Source organism: Rhinolophus sinicus, chromosome 16 (assembly GCF_057876585.1).
Source record: "Rhinolophus sinicus isolate RSI-liver-muscle chromosome 16, RSI-T2T, whole genome shotgun sequence".
In the NCBI taxonomy this organism is placed as follows: domain Eukaryota; kingdom Metazoa; phylum Chordata; class Mammalia; order Chiroptera; family Rhinolophidae; genus Rhinolophus; species Rhinolophus sinicus.
This window is the reverse complement of record NC_142516.1, coordinates 33980933-34002822: the sequence shown is the minus strand read 5'-3', so window position 1 is coordinate 34002822 and position 21890 is coordinate 33980933. Positions and strand designations below refer to the sequence as shown.

The 21890-nt window shown below is 44.8% G+C and overlaps 1 protein-coding gene across 4 annotated transcripts in view; it reads left to right on the top strand.

Annotated features, from left to right (window-relative positions):
• Positions 1-21890, top strand: part of DAPK1 (death associated protein kinase 1) — a 168171-nt gene that overhangs the window by 142424 nt on the left and 3857 nt on the right. For all 4 annotated transcript variants that reach the window (XM_019734018.3, XM_019734045.3, XM_019734028.3 and 1 more), the window contains exons 20-25: positions 4857-5079; positions 11122-11310; positions 13725-13922; positions 14983-15121; positions 16356-16476; positions 18339-18527. In XM_019734018.3, coding sequence (XP_019589577.3) covers positions 4857-5079; positions 11122-11310; positions 13725-13922; positions 14983-15121; positions 16356-16476; positions 18339-18527 — 1059 coding nt within the window. The remainder of the gene's footprint in view (positions 1-4856; positions 5080-11121; positions 11311-13724; positions 13923-14982; positions 15122-16355; positions 16477-18338; positions 18528-21890) is intronic.

The window sequence follows — 21890 nt, the reverse complement described above, 5'->3', positions numbered from 1 at the left end:
AGCTCCTGTTAAATATAGACCATGGACATCGCTAGTCCAAAGAAATTGATATTGTCCCACCTTCAGAGCTAGTCAGGAACAACTCAGCATGTGCCTCCAACCCTTTTCACATCAAAACCTTAGTCTGCGTTGAAGAACACACACTTTTAGGTTCATGGGAGCTGCCTTCCTGGGGACACTGGTCAGACCCGCCCTGCTGCACCATCTAATGGTGAAAAGTGAAAATGCGCTGCCCACCAGGTGGGGAGAGATTTCAGAAACTTCTCTGTGTCCTGTACATCTATATCAAATTCGGTTGTGTTCAGATTCCCCAAGGTTCTTAGTGAGCAGGAGGAGGTTAGATTTCCTTACAAAGGAGAAGATGCAAGTATATTTCGCTTTTCCTGACCCGTCAAGATTATGGCAGATTCTGTCAGTCTTGATAGAGGGCAGTTTCCTGACTTATCTTCCCAAAGGCAAGGTGGAGTGCAAGTCAGTCCCAGCTCAGGCCAGCAGCTCCTGGTGGAAGGGAAAAGGAGGGACCAGGGGGATGAGCAGAGGCCCTGGGCAGAGGACAGGAGGGGAAAGTGGGACAGCTGAGGTCTATTTATCTCTTTTGGCTTCGAAATCCTTTTCTCACCTGCTGTCCCTCATCCCCACTTGAGAGGAGAGAATGTGCATGTGTGTGTTCGTATGATCTCCCTGAATTGAGGACATCATACATCGAGCTGTGATTCCAGCAAAGCAGGATTTTCTTGGGGAAAAAAAACAAGATTTCTTGAGGGCGGTTATTATTTGGGAAACAGCGTGTGAACTTGTAAGTGATTCTAAGATGAGCACAGCTCCTTCAGATCAAGACTCGCTATTTCTGATCAAGAATTGACGTTCCTCTGCCTCCCACAGCTCCCTGAGGACACTGGAGATACTATCACAGGCCCGCAAGCCAAGTCATTTCCTTAGGGAAAAAAGAGAAGCTGCAATGAGATGTGCCCTTTGTCTGTGCAAATCCAGAGCAGGGAGGGCCCCTGCTCATTCTATCTGCCTTTTGGTAGCAGTGAGTTATAAATATTACTGTAAATCGAAATACCCCCAAGGCAGCATTGCACTAGAGACCTTACACTAACTGGGAAGTGTATTCCGAGTGGGCAAACTGGAAATGGCCCTCCTTGGGAGTTCTTCAGGGCTTGTAATTCACACGTCCCTGCTTTGAGATTCTGCCCTCACCTCGCAAATTTTTGTTTCTCCCTTTGTCCCCCTGCTTGTGAGAAACTCTCCACCTCCCTTTCAGCAGCAGCGGTGGTAGAAAGAAGACCGGGTGGTGAGATCTGTGTTTGTCTTGAGGAAATGCCTTGGCCTCGCTGAGCTTCAGTTTGCTCATCTGAAAGGAAGAATGACCACATTAACTACAAAGACTTCTTTGAGGTTTAAACAAGAAGTGTGAGTGATGGCACAATGTAAGCTGGGAGATGTCGTACACATGGGTGTTACTGCTGCAGGCCGGAAATGCGTCTGTCTCCAGGCCTCCAGGTGCTAAAAAATAACTCATGACCCTTGTTAAGGATGGTAAGGCATCTCTATTCAGGGGTCACTGGAGGAAGGGCTTGTAGCAGAAGAGAGAGATCAACTCAACTCTGACTCCAATAATGACAGGTGGACATTTATAGCCAAGGACAGGGCGGGGTCCAGGGATGGCTAATTGCTAAGAGGAAACATCAAGGCCAGGAGGCCTCTTGCTAGACCGAGTGCTTTGGATCCTTCTTCTACGAGATGGTCAGCCAGGTGTGGCCACAAGAGGAGGAAGAGGGGAGGCTCAGGAGAAAACAACTTTTCTTATACTCACAGGTCCCAGAGAGATAGGAGTCAAGAAGGGAGTCAGAGGACATGAATTCCACCAGGTGGGAGAAGCAAAGAGGACCCATGGCAAGGACCTTTATTGGGAATCAGGGCGGGGTACACAAAAAAAGGTGTGGGGGTGTCACTGATACATTTGAATGTCAGTGAGTCACAGTTGGGAGGATAGGAAGGGAAACTTATGGCAGGGACCACCTTATCATATTGGTGGGTCTGGGTAGGTGCTCACAGCCTATTCGGGGATGTTGAAGCAGCAGGGCAATGGAACATTTTAAAGGTTACAATATACAGACTCAACAGGGTTCTTGCTGAGGACAAGCAGGGGGATCAGATATCAAAGATGGTGGCTGAGCAATTTGATCAAATATCAAGGGGGTGATTTTCACTAAACTGGACTAACCAGGCCAAGGACACAGCCCAGGTTGGGGTCTTGAGGGCTCAGAGGACCTCCCTGGAGTAAGGACAAACAGTCTGCATCACAGCCTGCCTCTTCCCTCTTGCCTCCATGTCTGGAGCTGGCCCGGGAAACAGAATGCCAAAAGCTTCCGGGCACCACATCTCTGTGTGGAATTCAAAGGAGAGGGCACTGTCCTCTGAGGCGTGGGCAGCGGTAAGCAAGGCACAGACAGGACTTCTCTCAGATGCACAGGAGCAAGCCAGCCTTGCTTCAGAGTGGCTTCTGGAAGCACGCCGGGGCAGTCGCAGCGTCCGAGGGGTGCCATCGCTGAAGTCTCATCAGAGTGGACGGGCCTGTGAAACTCATGCAGAAGAGATGACTGTGCCCTCATTTCTTCACACAGGACAGATGTATTGGCCAAAGTGGAAAGTGTCAAGATCAATAGGGCAGGACACAGAAAAGCCCCAAGCCCATTAATTGCACAGTGCCCCAAGGATCCAGTAAAGCCCAAACAGGTTTTCTACCATTCCCCTGTCCCAGGCGTAGCAAACATCAGCTCCACACGATGGATCTGTGTGTGTTAAGAAGCTGTGTGTTACAAAATAGGTAGAGAACTTTTTAATCTACTCATTGAGATACTCAAAATGGAAGGCAACGCTCATGGGACATTGACTGAAGTTCAATGCTCACCGTGCGGTGGAGGTGTGAGCAGGATGGCTTGATTTCAAGGGAAGATAAAAGGGCTGCTTTTGAAGGTTAAATCGAATGAGGGAAGAAGGTAGATTTGCTTCAGGGGGTCATGGGCTTATCTGTTGACAAGGATTTTCAGAAATGCAAGGACAAAGCGCATGAAAATCAAAATTACATGTATTTTTCCACCAATTTATAAAATAGTTGCATTCTTGGAAAACTCAGTATGTATTAAACCATGCCCCCGCCCCCCACAAAAAACCCTCTGGGTCATATGTACAATGATGCACTTAAGTCCTAAACTCAGGTGATCATAAACAAGTTTATCTCCTCTATAAATACTCAGCAGACATTCAGAAGTCAGCCCAGGAGAATTCTTACTGCTCAGTATATGTCCTAGCACCTAGGATCCACCACCACCAGTAAGTAGTAGCATCACTCAACAGTGACAACTAAAAATGCCATTACACATTTCCTAAATGCCGGCTAGGTGGCAGTGTTGCCCTGTTGAAAGAGGGGTCACAATTTACCAATAGAAAATGGGGAGGAGGAACGTTGGCACCTTCCAGGATTTAGAATTGGTAGCAACGGTACAGCCAGGTCTGAGATAACACTGAGACAGAAAGAAAGGCGTTTACCTCTGAAACACTCTTGCATGGATCACATCTGAGTCAAATCATTTATACCACGCCTTTTTATTGAGCACCCTACGCAAGCCAGGTGCTGGGGAGACCGTCTCTCCCCTCAGGTTGGCTCCTAGTATAGGGGGAGACTGCTTAACAATTACCCTGCAGTCTTACGGGGTCATGATGGAGAACCATGTGTGGGCCTGAGCCTGCCAGGGAGGAAACGTCTGGGAAAGATCACAGCAAGATAGTCTCTTAGGATGCATGGAAGTTAACAGGCCAGAGCAGAGGGGATCAGCCTGGATAGAGAAAAAGGAATCCATCTCAGGCTGCACGTCGCCGCTCCCACAGGTCCTTGTTACAGAGCAGAGCCGGAAGCCAGGCTGGGATGGTGAACCAAGGCTGGTATGTGAGACAGGATGGAACCAGCGTGGCATGATCGATGTCCCACTATGTAGAGCACTCTGGGTGCACAGAGCACCTTGCAAACACCATCCCATCCAAAGAATTCATGTTATATTTGATGTCAGAGTGTTCACATGTGTGTATTTCCCCAAGACCACGGATCTGGGGCAGGTCTAGACCTTCCTGTTCCCCGCACTGTGCTTACCCCATGGGAGGCTGTCCAAACATGCTGATGAATGAATGAATGTGAATTAACTGGTGTTGGGGACACTCCTGCTTCTCCCTGTAGGACTGAGCAAGAAGAAAGTGGAAAGGTCATCGTGTCCCCTGGCCCCTTCCCCATGATTTAGCTTTGTACCGCATAATGCCCTTCTTGTCCTCATCATGTACCATCACAGGAGCACCGTGTACCATCACACAGATAGGAGCAGGTGCCCTTGGCCAGTCTCACAGGGCTGACCCTGTTTCACAGGAATTGCTCCACCCAATTCATTATGCATCAAAATGTAATGGAAATTGGCAAATCCATAGAGACAGAGAGCAGATCAATGGTTGCCAGGGGCTGGGCAGAGAGGGGAATGGCAAGTGACTGCTGGTGGAAGTGGAGTCTCCTTCTGGGGTGACAAAAATGCTCTGGAACTAGATAGCAGTGGTGATGGTCCAACAATGTAAATATACTAAAAGCCCTTGAATGGTACACTTTAAAATGGTTAAAGTGGTGAATTGTGTGTTATGTGCATCTTACATGAATTTTTTAAACACATAATGAGGACAGAACAAAATGAATAAATTTAACAGACCGGGGTGGATGCAGCCCGGAGGTTTGGAACCCTGGAAATCAGCATTGCCACTTGCTCAGGACCTTTTCTTTTTCTGTGACTAACAGGCCCTCTTTCATCTGTGTTCAGGATACACACCGAGGACTCTTCATCCAGCAGCTGAGACCCACGCAGAACCTGCAACCGAGAATCAAACTGAAGCTGTTCGGGCACTCGGGGTCTGGGAAGACCACCCTGGTGGAGTCTCTCAAGTGTGGGCTGCTGAGGAGCTTCTTCAGGAGACGCCGGCCCAGACTCTCCTCCACCAACTCCACCAGGTTCCCACCTTCGCCCTTGGCTTCCAAGCCAGCAGGTAGGCACCTCCACCTGGGCTCCTGTCTCCCCAATAGGTGCTTACTTGTGCCCTCACTGCGGTCAAGGTCTAAGATGAGTGATGGCTTTGTGATGGTCAGTTGGTCCCAGGTGGACCAGATCCCACTGCCTTCGTGGCTTTCAGGTGTGATCTAGGCCAGCTGTGGGCCTTGTAACTGCCCCCCTATTGCCCAATAATTGGAAACTGCCCTGGGAATAGCAAGGAAAGGGCCTCACTGAAGTCATGGCCACAGACATAAAGGTCCAAAATCACAAATGTGCAAATAGCAGATTTGTGTCGTGTTTTACTCAGGACTCTGCCATTGAGGACACAAAGCTTGGACTAACACTGGTTCCAGATTGCACAGATCAAATGTTGGCCCCAGGATGGATCCTCACCCCCATGCTTTTTTCTTGGAAGGCTGTGGGCACACCCAGAAATGCAAGAACACAGAGCAACACAAGGGGATTCATGTGGGAGTACCATTCCTGCACATCTCCAAGTTGGTTGGTGGTTTTGAAAGCCTCCTTAACGGTATTCATGGTATTCATGGTTGGTCCCTCCACTCACGTGCTCCCTGGGTGGGAAACAGACTTTGCTGTCCTTCCTCACCTTCTGCAGACACAATTAGTGGTGGATTCACACCCAGAACTGCAGGTTACCTGTCCTTCCCTAGGGAGAAACACCCACAGTGGGCAAGAGGAACTTGTGCAACCTGGGTGTTATCTCTCCCGAAATCTCCTTTAGAACAAGGGACTTAAGTTTAGGGAAGATAAGAATAGAACCTTCAAAGATTTTCCTAAACAATGTCTGTTTTGAATCTTTGTGCCTTAGATACGTTTTCTGCACATAATGTTACAAAGTGTCATATCTGTTCCCTAGGTTGAAAACCAGTATTTTCCAGTTTGTGTTTCTATGTAATTCCTCTCCCCATCAGGAAGGAGGTCTGGGGAGCATTAGTGTGGGGGAGACAGTTGACTGAGGTTTACATGCCCCTTTCAACTTGTTTTCTCTGAACACAGCAATAAAATTGAAACTTGGAGAAAAAAAGTAACAAATGGATTTATGATTAGAATGATTATAAAGTTGGTAACACATATTACTAATACTTATGGAGCACTAACTGTGTGTCAGGGACAGAGCAAAATGTGTACGCGTGACACCTCATTTCATCCATGGGACAGACTTACGGGTTATTTTTGTCACCATTTTACTAAGGCCTTCAGGGGTCAAACAGGCTGCTTAGAGCCACACAGCTGGCAGTCAGTCCATCAAGTGTCCGGCTCCTGCGTCAGTGCTTATTGATCCACTTACAACTCCTGAGTAAGGGCATGTGTGTGCACACGTTTCCCATTTTACACTGTAATCTTGCCAGTATTTCTAGCTGAAGGTCAGCTTCTCTGGCAATTCCAGTGTCACCCCTAGAGGGAGCCAGCTCTCTCCTGCTGTGAGTTAAGGTCACTCTAGCCTGAACCAGTGTTGGGGGCTGAGAGAGACGGTGCACATGTGCGTATGTGTGTGTAAGGCAGAGAGAGACAAAGAATAAAGAGATCAATTTGGACCTGTGATCTGGGGTTTTTGTAAGTGCTCATTGGGTATGAAGGTTATGGCCTAGGTCCCGTGAACTAAACTGAACCAGCCACACATCAAGTGGCTTATGGCTTCTCGTCAAGGAAGAGATTTTTTTATCTGCTGATCAACACTACCACTCAGAAGTAATATATATCTTCACTCATCTTACTTGTGGTCAATTTTCCATATCTAGAAGAATCTGGACGTAGATTCTTGATAAAATTTGACTCAGGATGGCTAGATTATCAGTAAGTCTCATCGTGTGTAATAACATCCTTCAGCCAGTGCGTAGAGAAACTTGGGTCACAGGGCTCAGTGACAGAAGATTCTCTCAAGGACGATGTACCCTTTGGACCAAAAGATCCACCCCAGGTACAATCAGCACAGAGACACAGCAGGTCTCATGGGGAGGCTATTTCTCTTGGTCGCTTAGTAACCTTGGTTCAGAGCTGTCTTCCCTCACTGAACTCTCAATTTGTTATGTCAAGGTAACTTCTGAGCGGGGCCCGGGCTTCTCTGAAAGGACTGTTAGGATGTAAACACTACTCTATCTTATATCCCTTGGAATTTAGTTCTTTAGAACTTCTCTGGGGTCCTGTGGTCCCAGAGGATGCTGTCTTTTGGACCAGAAGGAACTGAAAGGAGAAAACCTTCAAAATATATTCCCTTCTCCCGGGAGCTAATGTCATGTTCTCTCAGGAAGCACAGCTCTGCTCTCTGTGGTCACTTGTCTAAAAGAAAAGTCCATTCGGGGATTTGCAAGAATGAAGAAAGTAACAAATGCGGGAAAGATATGAGAGAAGGCCAAGGGAACACCAAACGGTTGTTCAGCTGGCATAGTTGCCGCTCCTTGGAAACAAAAACGAAAGGTAGAAGCAAGAAAGTATAGAAAGGCACATGTGAGATAAGCGTAGTTAGTGCTGACCTGTCTTCCAGGTGCAGCACACATATCATCTCATTGGCGTCTCACAATTTTGTGATGTTGTGTCATAAACCCATTTCAGAGAAAAAGAACTCAAGGTTCAGAGACATAGGTGTTTCTGCCTAAATAGAGGCTGAAACCCAGCAGCCTGGAAAGCTGCAGTTTGTGTTGTGTGAGGGAGTGGAAGGAAAAAAATTGAATAAGCTGCCAACATTTAAAAATCTAAAGAGATTTCACCTAACAAGCCAGTTACTTGTCCTCTTGTGGAAAAGGAGAAGTTCTGGCCACACTGGGTTCACGTTTCTGCCTGGTGCCGGTTAGTGGGGAGGAGGGCAGCTACCCCACTGAGGGGGGCACAAGCTCTGCATTCCCCTTCTCCACCCAGTCCCCTAAATCTGAGTCCCACAGACCAAAGAGGGAGCTCAGAAGAAGACTCCTCCACCCCATGCCCTGTGCACTTCAGGAATGCACTGGAGTGTGTGACCCCAAGGCCAAGGTCATCCCTACTCAATGTCAGAGGTGGAATTCAGTCCCAGTTCTGTGTAGCTAAATCCAGGTGGCCTGGAGGGCCTAGCAGGTGTCCCATAGAGGCCTGCATTGCTTAATGCCCAGGTGGTCGATCTGCTCTAAGGGATGGGTAAAGTTTCTGTGCAGTCCAGCCTCTGGAATGGAGAGGACTCATCTTCGGCTAAATCTAGACCTGCCTGAGACCTGGGAAGAGCCAGGAGCTCTGCCTGCAGGCACAGTAGCAGGCCCTCCTGCCCGGTGCAGGGGCAGGCAGCATCCAGGGCCTGGACCCCACCAGCTCTAGTCCAGGCAGCTCACCAGTTACTTCCTGGCTCTTACAAAACAGCACTAAGGGCGTCCTTGGAAAAGCAGTGTGTGGCACAAATAAGAGGTGACACGAGGGCCACCTGGGGGAAACTGGGCTGGGAAAGGATCTAGTGAGGGGCTATGGCCTCCAGGGAAGGTCTGTTTCCAGAAACAGCAATATTGTCACTTCAGAGTGGCACTGCTTGTGCCTGTGGGTCATGCTCTGCTATGCCCCAGACCAGCACTCTGGACACCCATGATGTCTGTTAGAATGGTCAGGCCTTTTTCCTTTCCCGGAGAGATGCCCACGTGGGCATATTTATGTCACTGTGACAGCAGGGAGCTTGTTTGCCTTAAGAAAGCTGGCCCTTTGTGTTGCCATCTCCTGAAAACACTGATGGCTAAAGGCTGAGCCACCAGCCAGGAGATAAGACCAGGTGGCTTGGATGGAACAGGTCCGCCCCTGCCTGCAATCCCTCAGGGCACATGGTGGTCTGCCCCACACTGCTTGTCTAGCTGCCACACACATAGTCGCTCTATGGCCAGCTATGTGTCGGGGCCGTTGCATTGTGCTTCTACAGTAGAAAGGAAATGCCCAGTGTCAGTGGAAGAGCGAGGGTCCAGGAGGAAAGTTTCAGGAGACTGTGGCTAGCTTTCACCAGAGAAGATCATGTGGGAGGAGATCTTTTCTGACCAGGCTGCGAGTGGCTTCTCCATCGGGCCTGCTCCTTTTTACCACCGGGGCCAGTAGTTAGCAAAAAATATAAGTTTTTCCTCTATGATTTCAATGTTTCCCTGTGAAACTATTTTAATAATACTGAATACAAATCCTGTCCTTTTATCCTCCAAACGCAAATGTCTGCAAGGTACAGGAATGTCTGTCGTGTCCCAGGTTTTGTCGGCAACCCTGGACAAGCAGGAGCCCACAGTGCCACTCAGGCAGGTTTGTCCCTGACAGTGGTCGTCCCCGGACACAGGTTTCATGGCACAGGGAAATGGACAAACCCATTCTTGTGAACCTCCATACCTTTGATCAGACCTGGAGTAACAATCTGCAAAGAAATGCACTAAAATGTCAACCACACTGCCATTGAGAATACTCATTTTGTTTTCTTCTTTATGTTTCTGTTTGCCAAGTGCCTACTTATATAATCAGAAAAGAAACACAAATATGTATGACTAACTCTTCCCATCTTATTGTCCCTCCTCCTGCTCGTGTACGGGCCCCTGCCCTTGAGCTCCACTTTTCTTATCCTCACCCAACCCCCACCCTTGCATAGTCCCCTTGGCCATGCCCTCAGTCTAAAATCTTTGGTCTTTAAACAAGGGGTTACCTTGGTGTTTGGCTCACCAATTTTAAAGTCAGGTCACTCAGGTGAAATGGTCATTTCTCTTGTCTCTTGCAACGTCTGTTGCTATTAACTGTGAACCAAAAGTACTATCTATAGAGTACAATTCAGCTCATTTGGGCCCCTCCCTCGGTGCACTTATGGAACCCCTACTTCGGCTGCCCCAAGTCCTAGCCCTGAAGTAGACAGACCGGCTCTGCCTTCTCAACTCTATTGGGAGAGACGAGCAAGCCAGCAAACAACATGATAGTGAGTGAGCACAGCATGCCTTCCCTGGGGATCCACAGGCTCTGCGCCCTGATGCAGGGGACACATACTGTCCTTTCAACTGCTTCCCCTTGAACGTCACCACTATTATTTCTATAATATTTGTTAAGCTGATTCATTCTTTTTATTCGCTTAAACACATTGATTTGAAAATGAAATCATTAACATCCTTACCATCAATGGAAAACCAGTAAATACCACTGCCATAAATAAAACAAATGCAATCAACAGCAAAGAATGTGATAAAACCTAGCTCTATACTGTTGCCCACTCCTTCTTTATTAAAAGGCAACATTAGCGAGGATTGAAGAGATGCTGAAGACTTAATGCCACAGATTGAGAAGTGCTGCTAGAGCAATTCAGAGGAACTCAGGGGAATTTAAAAGGAATAACTTTCTCACTGTGGATTCAGCATTATTTAATGCCATGACCTGCTACTGTCTAAAATCATTTTGCATTCAACCCCAAACAATCTCATGTACCAGAGTGGTACTCGTCTCATCTACATCAGTCAGCGTCCTGCAGGGGATTTTAATGAAAGTTCAGAGTCGTGGGCAAAATTCACAGGAACATACATAAGATAGTGAAGTATCTGGAGGTTAGGAACAGAGGGAAGACTTTATCTGCCCTGGGGCTGTAAAGACAAGAGGAAGAAATCGTGTTCCTGGAAAAGCTGAAGCTAAAGGCACTGGGGACCTAGAGTCAAAGAGACACAATTGGTATCAGGGAAGCAGCAAGCAGTGAGGAGGGAAGAAATACCTCGGCCTTTCTCCTCCCAGCTTCTGCAGTGCTTCCCATTGGCTGACGGGCACCAGCGGCACATGGCAAGCAAGCCTGGGAGATGCCGTCCATGGAGTCAGCCTCTTAGCACAGAGCAGCACAGGAAAGAGACATGGGAGGAGGAGCAAACAAAGAATCAGTGCAACGTTTCTGGGAAATGTTGCTGCACAGAACAACACGAGGGGCACACACACACACACAACCTGGCCTGAAGCAGGAGTGGGGTGGGGACAGAGACAGTGTCCCAGGAAAGGACAACAGCTGAGCAAAGGTTGGGAGGGAGAGCCAGTGCGCACACTCCCCTGTGCAGGCCTAACCTGCTTCCTTTCTGGCCTGCAGTCTCCATGAGCATCAACAACCTGTATCCGGGCTGCGAGAACGTGAGTGTGAGGAGCCGTAGCATGATGTTCGAGCCGGGCCTCACCAAAGGCATGCTGGAGGTGTTCGTGGCCCCAGCCCACCACCCACACTGCTCCGCCGACGACCAGTCCACCAAGGCCATCGACATCCAGAACGCCTATTTGAATGGTATGTCCCACCCGCCCTAACGGGAGAGGACCTCAAGTGCCCTTTTGCCACGGCTATAAGTCATTCCCCTAAGGGAGCCTGCCCCAGTGGGCATCTACCACACCCCACAAAGGCCAGAGGGAAGGCCAGTGTGGTGATAACTGGGAGTGACCCCGGGCAGAAGCAGGGCTGGTTAATACCCCTCAAAAGTAAAGCTAAACACCTTGGTGTCTTCTATACGTAGCAAAGCACTGGGCACACAGTAGGTGCTTCATAAATGACTGTCAAGTAAATTAATTTTTTTATAGTTTTTAATTGTTTCATTTTTCAATTACAGCAGACATACAATATTATATTAGTTTCAGGTGTAGAACATTGTGTCATTTTTCTTTTTATTTTTAGACTAGGTAATTTTATATATTCATTTTTTTAAGTTAGACATTTATCATTTAATTAATATATTTTTTAAAGTAGAGCTTAAACATCTACTTAGATGGGAAATCTCATAAAGTACAGTCCCTCTAGCAGTTTGATATACCCAAGAAGAATTATTTTAAAATACATTGACACTAATGGCTAATGCTCTGATAGACACAGGCAATTTTTTTTTCCATAAGCAAAATTTCAAGTGTGTTCTTTGCTCTCGAACATTTCCAAGGGGGTGAAGCTTTAAATGTTACCAGCGATGGTTTCCCTCCTACAGCAACCACTGTGTCTTCCCTGGAGCACCCCCTGGAGCTCCAGTGTCCCCAGCTGGGCCCAACTCACTGGAACATGAGCCCCTGACTTGTTGAGACCCAGTTTAGAGCAGGGACAAAGCAATTTCTCTGAGACTCAGTTCCCTCATTGGTAAGGATTTAGTAAAGGGCCTGGTACAGCATCTGGCACAGGGAGACAATCAGATAATGGCAATTGGGGGCATCTTCAGGATGACCCTTTTGTTATCCTGAACCCAGGGAGAAATAGACTACTCGGTGTGTGAAGCCATGGTTCTTAAACCCTAGCACCATGCGCATCCCTGGAGAGGTTTGTGAAAACACAGACTGCCGGCCCCACCCCAGAGCTTCTGTCTCAGCAAGCTCTGCTGCTGCTGCTGGTCTGGGAAACCCACTTTGAGAACCACTGGACCTAACAGAATAGAATGAAAGTCCGTGCACGTGTTCTTCTCTTAAAAGTTGAGTGTTCTTTGAGCAAAGCTCAAAGAGGTTTGCAGCACAGGAGAAGCATGTCCTGGGCACCCACCCTCCCTGCCCTCACATCCTGCCCCTCCACAGGCCTCCCCCCATCCCAACTCTGGCTACCACTGTTCCCAGTGCTCAAATGGCCTATTTCTCTGTTCCAGAACTTTTCATGCTTAGACCTCGGCTGCCAGGCTTAGAGGGTTGTGCCCCCCAGGAGTGCCTGTGCTCCAGGAAGAGGCTCCAAAAAAGCCCGGTGGCTCTTCCCAAATGATTCTGGACTACAGACTTGCTGGCATAGAATACACACCAAGGGGAACAATTAGGGAAAGGAAGCCTGAAATCCTATAACTTAAGTGGTCCTGCCATGCTGCCCCAAAGATCAGTGGGTGGTGGTCACTGTCCTGGTGGGATGTGGCAGTGTGGAGGTGGGGGCATTCGTGGGATGCACCCACAGCTCAGGTGTTGGGGAGTAACAGCCCCACCACCGCTGCTTGACCCATCTATCAACTATTACATCTTAACCCCTGACCAGGCAGCCTGCCTGCTTCTGTCTGACCTGAACACGTTGCTCCCTCCCCTGTGGGACATGAATTTAGTCACTATTTAACCAAGATAAAGGTTACACTTCATAATAACTTTTATGTTCAATATTTTATTCACTGTCATGTTCCAAAAAGAAATTATACGTATATTTTTTTGAGGATACAAATCTCATCACATATGTTCTCTGACTTTCTGAGTTCAGCGATCCATTGAGATATGCTGTAGCATAACTCATACTTCAGTGTAAGGGACATGATGGGTATTTGTTCTTTCCCCAGGTGGTGCTTGTTTTTTATATACCAATATTTTGGGGGAAAACAAAGTGTATATGTATACACACATTTCTATGTATGCTCATAGGCATATACATACACCCACACTGTGCGTGTGTGTGTGCGTGCGTGTGTGTGCGCGCGCGTACCACTCGGGTACATAAGTAAGTATGGTAGAGATATAGATACAGATATACTCATGAAGATTACAGGAAGATACATATTTAAGGAAATGGATAAGCAGATATAGATATAGGTAGCTGTGTAGATATATAGGTGAAAGACATGAATAGAGAACAGACATAGAGATACATCATACAGATAAGTCTGTGTTACATATGTAGATCCACACATAAGTAACCCCTGAAGTGCTAAGAAAAATCATGATTGAAATTTGGTGGTGGCATTTCACAATCGTCATCTTTATTTTTCTCTGTAGGAGTTGGCGATTTCAGTGTGTGGGAGTTCTCTGGAAATCCTGTATACTTCTGTTCTTATGACTATTTTGCTGCAAATGACCCCACATCAATCCATGTCATCGTGTTTAGTCTAGAAGAACCCTATGAGATCCAGTTGAATCAAGTGATTTTCTGGCTCAGCTTCCTGAAGTCTCTTGTGCCAGTTGAAGAACCTGTAGGTAAGCTAAGGCATCCCTGAGTGAGTGCCCTTCCCACTGACCTTGCACCCCTGGCCATGCTTGAATTCTATAGCTTGTGGCTGGCAACCTTGGTGCTCTTCATTACTCCTTCCTACTAGAAGATTTCCACTCTGGAAGTTCCCTGAGGGTCAGCTGTTCATTTTGTTCTGCAGGGAGTTATTTCATGATCACACATTTCTGCCACGAAGGCCCAATTCTGAGCTATTCCTTGAGAGCCGTCTCTCACTTTCTTTCTATATTTTAAAGCTGTGATCATTTTTGTTGCATGCAAAGTGGAATACCTCTTTTACCTCATGGGTTCATAATGAGCTCTCCATTCTGTAGTTCCTTCACGAATGGAAGAAAAGGGACCATATTGACTGAATGCATTACCTTAACTTTATCCTAGAGGAGAAGATAGCGTGGAATAAACATCTTTTGTTCTTTTCATACAACAAAAGCAAGCAGCTTTCTCTGGTGAAATACACACTCAGCAGTCAATTTTTTCTTTGAAACGTATATAATAATCAAATAATCTGGGATTAAGCCTACTCAGAGTACCACCGCTTTATTTCTTTGTTTCTCTCTTCTTTTTTTTTTTCATGTGTTTGTTTTAAATGCTCCAAGAATTGAGAGGCTCTGTCTGTGTGAATCACAGGAGTTTCTCTTTTGAGTCATGCCCATGGTGGTGTTGCCGCATTCATAGGGCTTTCTTTGGTCTTGTGAAGGGCGACCCCCTGGTCAGAGATTAGATCTCCCCTCACCATTGCAAGCAGGGCTTCTTTGGAGATAGATCTGAGACGCTGCCCTGTGTTCTGTGGTTGGTTCTGGTCCATTTCTGAACAACTTTCTTTAAGGCCCAGGAAATAGGCTCATCTATTATTGCCTGGGCCTGGGGCCCAGAGGTTACAATGGCATAGGGCCCTTACCTCTTCAGGCAGTAGCACGTCCATTTGGAGAGATGGCCTGGGTCTGGGGCCAGCGCACCCCACCTTCCCTGGAAAGGAGAGGCAGTCACAAAGGAGAACCTACCTCTAAGACAGCTCTTTCTCTGCCCCAGCCTTCGGGGGCAAGCTGAAGAACCCACTCCGAGTTGTCCTGGTGGCCACCCATGCCGACATCATGAACGTTCCTCGTCCCGCTGGAGGCGAGTTTGGATATGACAAAGACACGACGTTGCTGAAAGAGATCAGGAACAGGTAAGGGGCAGCCATGGAGTCTTCAGGGGCACAACCGAATACAACCGAAGCCCTGTGAACCAGAGAAAGGAATTAAGGAAACTAAAGGCCTCTTTTCCTCAGTTGCCTATTTTTGTTATATTTTTCATTTTTATCGAAACATGAATGTTTTATGTTTTTTGGTTATTGTGTGGTTTTTTTTTTCAGTTTAATTGAAGTATCATTGGCAGATAAAATTGTAAGATATTTAAAGTGTACATCACGGTGATTTGATACATATTTACATTATAAAAGGATTCCCACTATCGAGTTCATTAACACATCTATCAGCTCACATATTTACCTTTTTTTTTTTCAATGAGGACATTTCAGTTCTACTCTCTTAGCAAATTTCAATTATGAAATACATTGTTATCAACTATTGTTACCATGTTATGCATCAGATTCTTAGTTCTTTTAGTTGTTTCAGCTTTCAGGGCTTTTTGGTGATTATTATGATACCAGTAATCAATATTTCTCAAAATACCTGTTGTAACCCACTAGTGGGTCACGAAATTCATTTAGGGGGTCCATACCAACTCTTTAAAGTGGGGTGGCGTGGAGTGGAATGGAGAATATCAAGATGCATTTCATGTCAAGTATTTTTATGAAACTTGTGTTTCACTTATAAATATGGATACACACAATCACCATGTAAATAAATACATATTTCTACATAGTGTATGTCAACAGAAAGTTTGAACCCGCAGCTCTACGTAGTAGTATGCTAGTAACCTAAGTTCTCGGTTTACCAACTGAAGACATTCATCTGTTATCTTCCTGATATGCAAAAAGGGCTTCTACTAATATTTTTAGATCTAAGTTGTAACTTTCATAGTCATCCCTCTATTCTTACTCTATCAACTGCAGCAGCATCTCTTCTCTTGACTTACAAGGTGAGTACATTAGGCCTCACCTTTCCTGCATCAGGGCAGCTGGTATCTTTGCATTCTGTGTTCCTGCCATCTTTGCATTCTGTGTTCCTGCCACTTTGTGGGACCCGAGGCGCCCGTCCATATGACGGAATTACATGGGTATCTCCAAGGCTTCCACCCCGGTGTACCATTACAGAGCCCAGCAAAAGTAGCAGCGAGGGGCAAGGGCACCAGAATTTCCTGGCCTCCAGCCAGCTGTTTGGCCAGCGGGAGCCTAGGCCTGTAGTGGAAATACCTGGTAAGACTGCATCACTCTGCTGAGGCTACCACTCTTCCCTTAGGTTTGGGAACGATCTTCACATTTCCAATAAGCTATTTGTTCTGGATGCTGGGGCTTCTGGGTCTAAGGACATGAAGGTGCTTCGAAACCACCTGCAAGAAATACGGAGCCAGATTGTTTCGGTGAGTATAGCTGGAGAGGGTGGGAACCCAGCCTTTGCCCAGCCCATCCGGTGACCACTCCACTTGGGCCTCTTCATGCTGCCTTCTTGGTTTGGTTTTCAGGGGACACAGTATGAGGTGGCTGCATGGACATGTTTCTATCCCATTGTTCTGGGATGAGGAAGGAAGAGCAGAGAAGCAAGGAGATGGCCGCAAGAGGAAGGGGTTGTTACAGGCCAAGTGGACCACCTTAGAGTGTCAGCAATTCTGACAGTTTTAGTGATTTGTTTAAAAGTAAAATTGCTTTGTACAAATTATAAAAACAATTCAAAAGTAACTTATTGTAAAATATTTAGGAACTACAGAGAAGTAGAAGGAAGTTACCAACAATGTTTATTGATGGGTGTAAAATAATAGATGAACAAATGGAATGAAACTGTGTTCTTGAATGATCTTACTTAAGGTCTTATTCAATGTTTCAGTTTCCCAAATTATAAAAACTTAGTATAGTTCTAGTTAGCATCTGAATGAGATGGGGAAGACTGGGTTTTTTATCTTAAAATTTCAAGAGAATGAATAAATAAAACTATGGAGGATCTGTAATCAATAAACCAATAAATATGTGGAATAGACTAGTGAGTGTAGACGCAAATCATATCTACAGAAATTGAATAGAAAACAAAGATATTATTTCAATTTAATGGGGAAAATATTTATTTAAAAAGGGATCTAGCACAAATGGCTATTGGCCAGAAAGAAGATTGAACTCCTAATTACTACATAGCCCAAAATAAATTCTGGTGCAGTAAAGCTTTTAAATGTAAAACAATAAAATAATATCTTTAATGGAAATGTAAGAGAATGCAATTTAGTATAATTTGGGACTGTTTTGGGAAACCTTTCAAATAAAGATAGAAAACCCCAGAAGTTTTCAAAGAAATTATACCTGTTTGACAACATAAAAGTTAAAATTTTTTTTTCTGACTAATGAATTCTATAAACAAAGTTAAAAGGTGAGATAGACTGGGGAAAATATTCTCAATGGATTTGACACATAAAAGATTATTATCCATAATATTCAAAAAGCTCTCTGAAATTGGTGTGAAAAAGGTGCAAACATTTCGATGGCAAAATGCTAAAATGCCTTCTGGGATGTTCCTGCTGCCCAAGCCTGAGAATAAACAAGGAGAATGTGCCTCTCCCTCCCCCGCCAGGCTGACCAGTGCTGCTCTTCCAACACCAGGCTCCACTTCCAGGCATGCTTTTGGAATTTTCAGGAACCCTCTCCTCTCATGAAGCCTGGCCCTTGCTTTCTGATGGGGCCCCACTCTGGTATAGCCAAAGGGTGGGGAGTAGTCTGGTGGGGCCTTGCAAGAACCTGGTCACAGAAACCAATGGGTAATGATCAGGAACAGTGGTCTGAGAAGGGTTCCCAGCGCCTCCCCTCCCATTGGATTAGGTCTGGGCTCCTGGGAGTCCTTGAGCTGGGGTGCGGCATGATGTCTGCTTCACACACACGCCCCCAACTCCTGAGGTCAGGCAGTTGGGACTTACCAAATTAACTGCCTTTATCCCCTGGGAATTTTGTTTTTTTGAATAGGGTGTGGAATTAAGCTGCAATAAAAACTATGATCCGAGAATGATGCAGTGTAGTGTGTGGCTGCTGTGGTTTTTCGTTTGGAAGGTGTGTTGAGTATAAGAGTCTGTAACATAGACTGATTTACTTAACCAAGTTAAAAGATTAAAAAAACTACTTCAAGCCAATTACCAAAATTAGCCTAAATTGAAATAATATTTCAAAAATGGTTCCGATGACGACCTATCCAGGCACCTCCTGAGTCCCCACAGCTGTAAATTGACCTGTCCCATCCTGCATGTTCTAGGTCTGCCCTCTGATGACTCACCTGTGTGAGAAAATCATCTCCACGCTACCTTCCTGGAGGAAGCTTAATGGGCCCAACCAGCTGATGTCGCTGCAGCAGTTCGTGTATGATGTGCAGGACCAGCTGAACCCCTTGGCCAGCGAGGAAGACCTCAGGTGCATAGCCCAGCAGCTCCATAGTGCCGGCGAGGTAAGGGTTCCTTGAGTCCAGGCAGGTCTGGGAGGTATTGGGGTAATACTAGTAACCTCATAGAATGATTTTGGGAGCTTTCCCTTTCAGTTTTTGGGAATCGTATGAGAAGGATAGGTATTAATTCTTCTTTGGATGCTTGGTAGAATTCACTTATGAAGCCATCTAGTCGTGGAATTTTAGTTGTCAGAGTTTTTTGGTTACTGATTGAATCAGGAAGAAACAAAATCTGAACAGACAGATTACTAAAACTGAAATTCACTCTTGGAAGATTATATGTTGTTTCTAGGAATTTATCGATTTCTTCTAGGTTATCAACTCTGTGTAACTACTCATGCTATTCTCTTACAGTCTTTTGTATTACTGTGGTGTGCGTTCACTTCTCTTCTGATTTTATTTATTTGAGTGCTCTCTTTTTTTTCTTGATGAATCTGGCGAAAGGTTTATCTATTTTGTTTATCTTTTCAAAGAACCAGCTCTTAGTTTCATTGATCTTTTCTATTATTTTTTTAGTCTCTGTTTCATTTATTTCTATGCTCTTTATTATTTCCATCCCTCTACTCACTTTGGGCTTTGTTTTTTTTTTTTTCTAGTTCCTTTAGGTGTAAGTTTAGATAGTTTATTTGAGATTTTTCTTGTTTCATAATACATTTCTCTCTTACTACAGCTGTGTCCCAAAGATTTCAGATTATTGTGTTTCCATTTGTTTCAACATGTTTTTTACTTCCTCCTTGATTTCATCATTAACCTAGTGATTGTGTAATACCATGTTGTTTAGCTTCCACGTGTTTATGGTTTTTTTCTAGTTTTCTTCTTGTAATTGATTTCTAGTTTCATACTGCTGTGATTAGAGAATACGTTTGATGTGATTTCAGTCTTCTTAAGTTTCCCAAGATTTGTTTTATGGCCTAACATGTGGTCTATCCTGGAAAATGTTCCCTGTGCATTTGAAAAGAATGTGTATTCTGTTGATTTCGGGTGGAATGTTCTGGAAATATCTGTCCATCTAATCTAATGTGTCATTTAAGGCCACTGTTTCTTTGTTGATTTTCTGTCGGTATGATCTATCCATTGATGTAAGCAGGTTTTAAAGTCCCCCTGCTATTATTGTAATACTGTCAATCTCTCTCTTTATGTCTGTTAATATTTGTTTTATCTATTTAGATACTCCTATATTCAGTGTGTAGATATTTACAAGTGTTATATTCTCTTGTTGGATTGATCCCTTTGTTGTTATGTAATGTCCATCTTTGTCTCTTGTTACAGTCTGTTTTAAAGTCTATTTTGTCTGATGTAAGTATTGCTACTCCAGATTGTCTTTTCATTTCCATTTACATGCAATATCTTTCCATCCCTTCATTTTTACTCTGTGTGTCTTTTGATCTGAAGTGACTCTCTTCTAGAGAACATAAGCAGAGGTCTTGTTTTTCATCCATTCAGCCCTCCTATGTCTTTGATTGAAGCATTTAGTCCATTTACATTTAAAGTAATTGTGGATAGGTATGTATTTGTTGCTGTTTTATTAATTGTTTTCTGGTTGTTTTTTTAGTTTTAGTTCTCTGTTCCATTCTTCTTTTGTTGCTCTGTTCTTGTACATTGATGACTTTCTTAGTGATCGATTTGGATTCCTTTCTTTTTTTTTTTTTACATATTTATAATAGGTTTTTGGTTTGTGGTTACCGTAAGATTCATATATAACAAGCTATGTTTATAGCAGTCTATTTTAAGTTGATGGTTGTTTAATTTTGGACACATTCTAAAAGCATTACGTTTTTTTACTCACCCACCCCATTTATGTTTTTGACATATTTTACATCTTGTGTGTGCGTGTGTGTGTCCCTTAATTCATTACTGTAGTTACACATGCTCTAACTACTGTCTTTTAACCTTCATACTACCTTTATAATTGGTTGACCCACTACAGTTACTAAATGTTTGTCTTTATCAGTGAGATTTTTTTTTTCTTTCCTATGTTTTTTTTATTTTCAGTTTTGGCATTTTCTTTTCCACTTAAAGAAGTCCCTTTAACATTTCTTTTAATGCCAGTTTAGTATTGATGAACTCTGTTAGCTTTTGCTTGTGTGGGAAACTGTTTATCTTACCTTCAATTCTGAGTGATAACCTTGCTGGGGTAAAGTATTCTTCACTATGGGTTTTTCCTTTCATCACTTTGAATATATGATGCCAATTCCTTCTGGCTTGAACATTTTCTCCTGAAAAATCAGTTTATAGTTTTATGGGGGATCCCTTACATGATACTAGCTGCTTTTAAGATTCTCTCTTTAACTTTTGGCATTTTTTATTATGATGTGTTTTACAGTGGGCCTCTTAATGTTCATCTGTTTGGGACTGTCTATGCTTCCTGGACTTGGGTGTCTGTTTCCTTCACCAGGTTGGGGAATTTTTCAGCCATTATTTCTTTAAACGGGTTTTCTATCCCTTTCTGTCTCTCCTTCTGGGACCCCTGTGATTAGAATGTTGGTCCACATGATGTTGTCCCAGAGGTCCCTTAAACTACCCTCATTTTTTTTAATTCTTTTTTCTTTTTGCTGCTCCAATTGGGTGATTTCCACTACCTTGTCTTCAACCTTGCTGACTAATTCTTCTGCATTAACTTACTTCCTCTAATGTATTTTTTCATTTCAGTTACTGCATTCTTCAATTCTGATTGTTTCTTTTTTTGTACTTTGTATCTCTGTTGAAATTCTCTCTGAATTCATCTATTCTTCTCCGTGGTTCATTGAGCATCCTTATAACCAGTGTTTCGAACTCTTTATCTGGCAGATTGCTTGTCTCTGTTTCATTTAGTTTTGTTCTGGGGTTATGTTCTGGCTTTCATTTAGAAAATATTTTTCTGTCCCCTCATTTTGGCTGTCTCTCTGTGTTTGTTTCTATAAACTAAGTGAAATAACAACTTCTCCTGGTCTTGAAGGAGTGGCCTTGTATAGGAGCTCCCCTTTGTAGACTGCATGTGCCAGATGTCTGTGGCAGGCCAGCTGGGCCTGGAGATGGAGTGGGCATAGGCCACCAGGAGACCCACAGACAAGCCACACTGAGGCCTCCTTGGCAGGGTGGTTGGATCAGGAGCAGGAACAAGTCCTATAGCGTCCTGGGGCAAGCCTTGCTGGGGCTGCCTTGATGGGCTGGCTGAAGTTATAGCTGGAGCTGGCTTAGGCTGAGGGTAGTCCTGGAAGCAAGGCTTGCTGAGGCTTAGAGCTGGAGCTGGAGCAGGCTTGGACCATGGGGAGTCCACGGGGAAAGCCAAGCCAGAACCACCTTGGCAGGCTGGTTTGAGCTATTGCTGAAGCAGGTATGGTTTACAGGAAGTCCCTAGGATAAGCCGAATGGGGGCTAGGAGTTGGA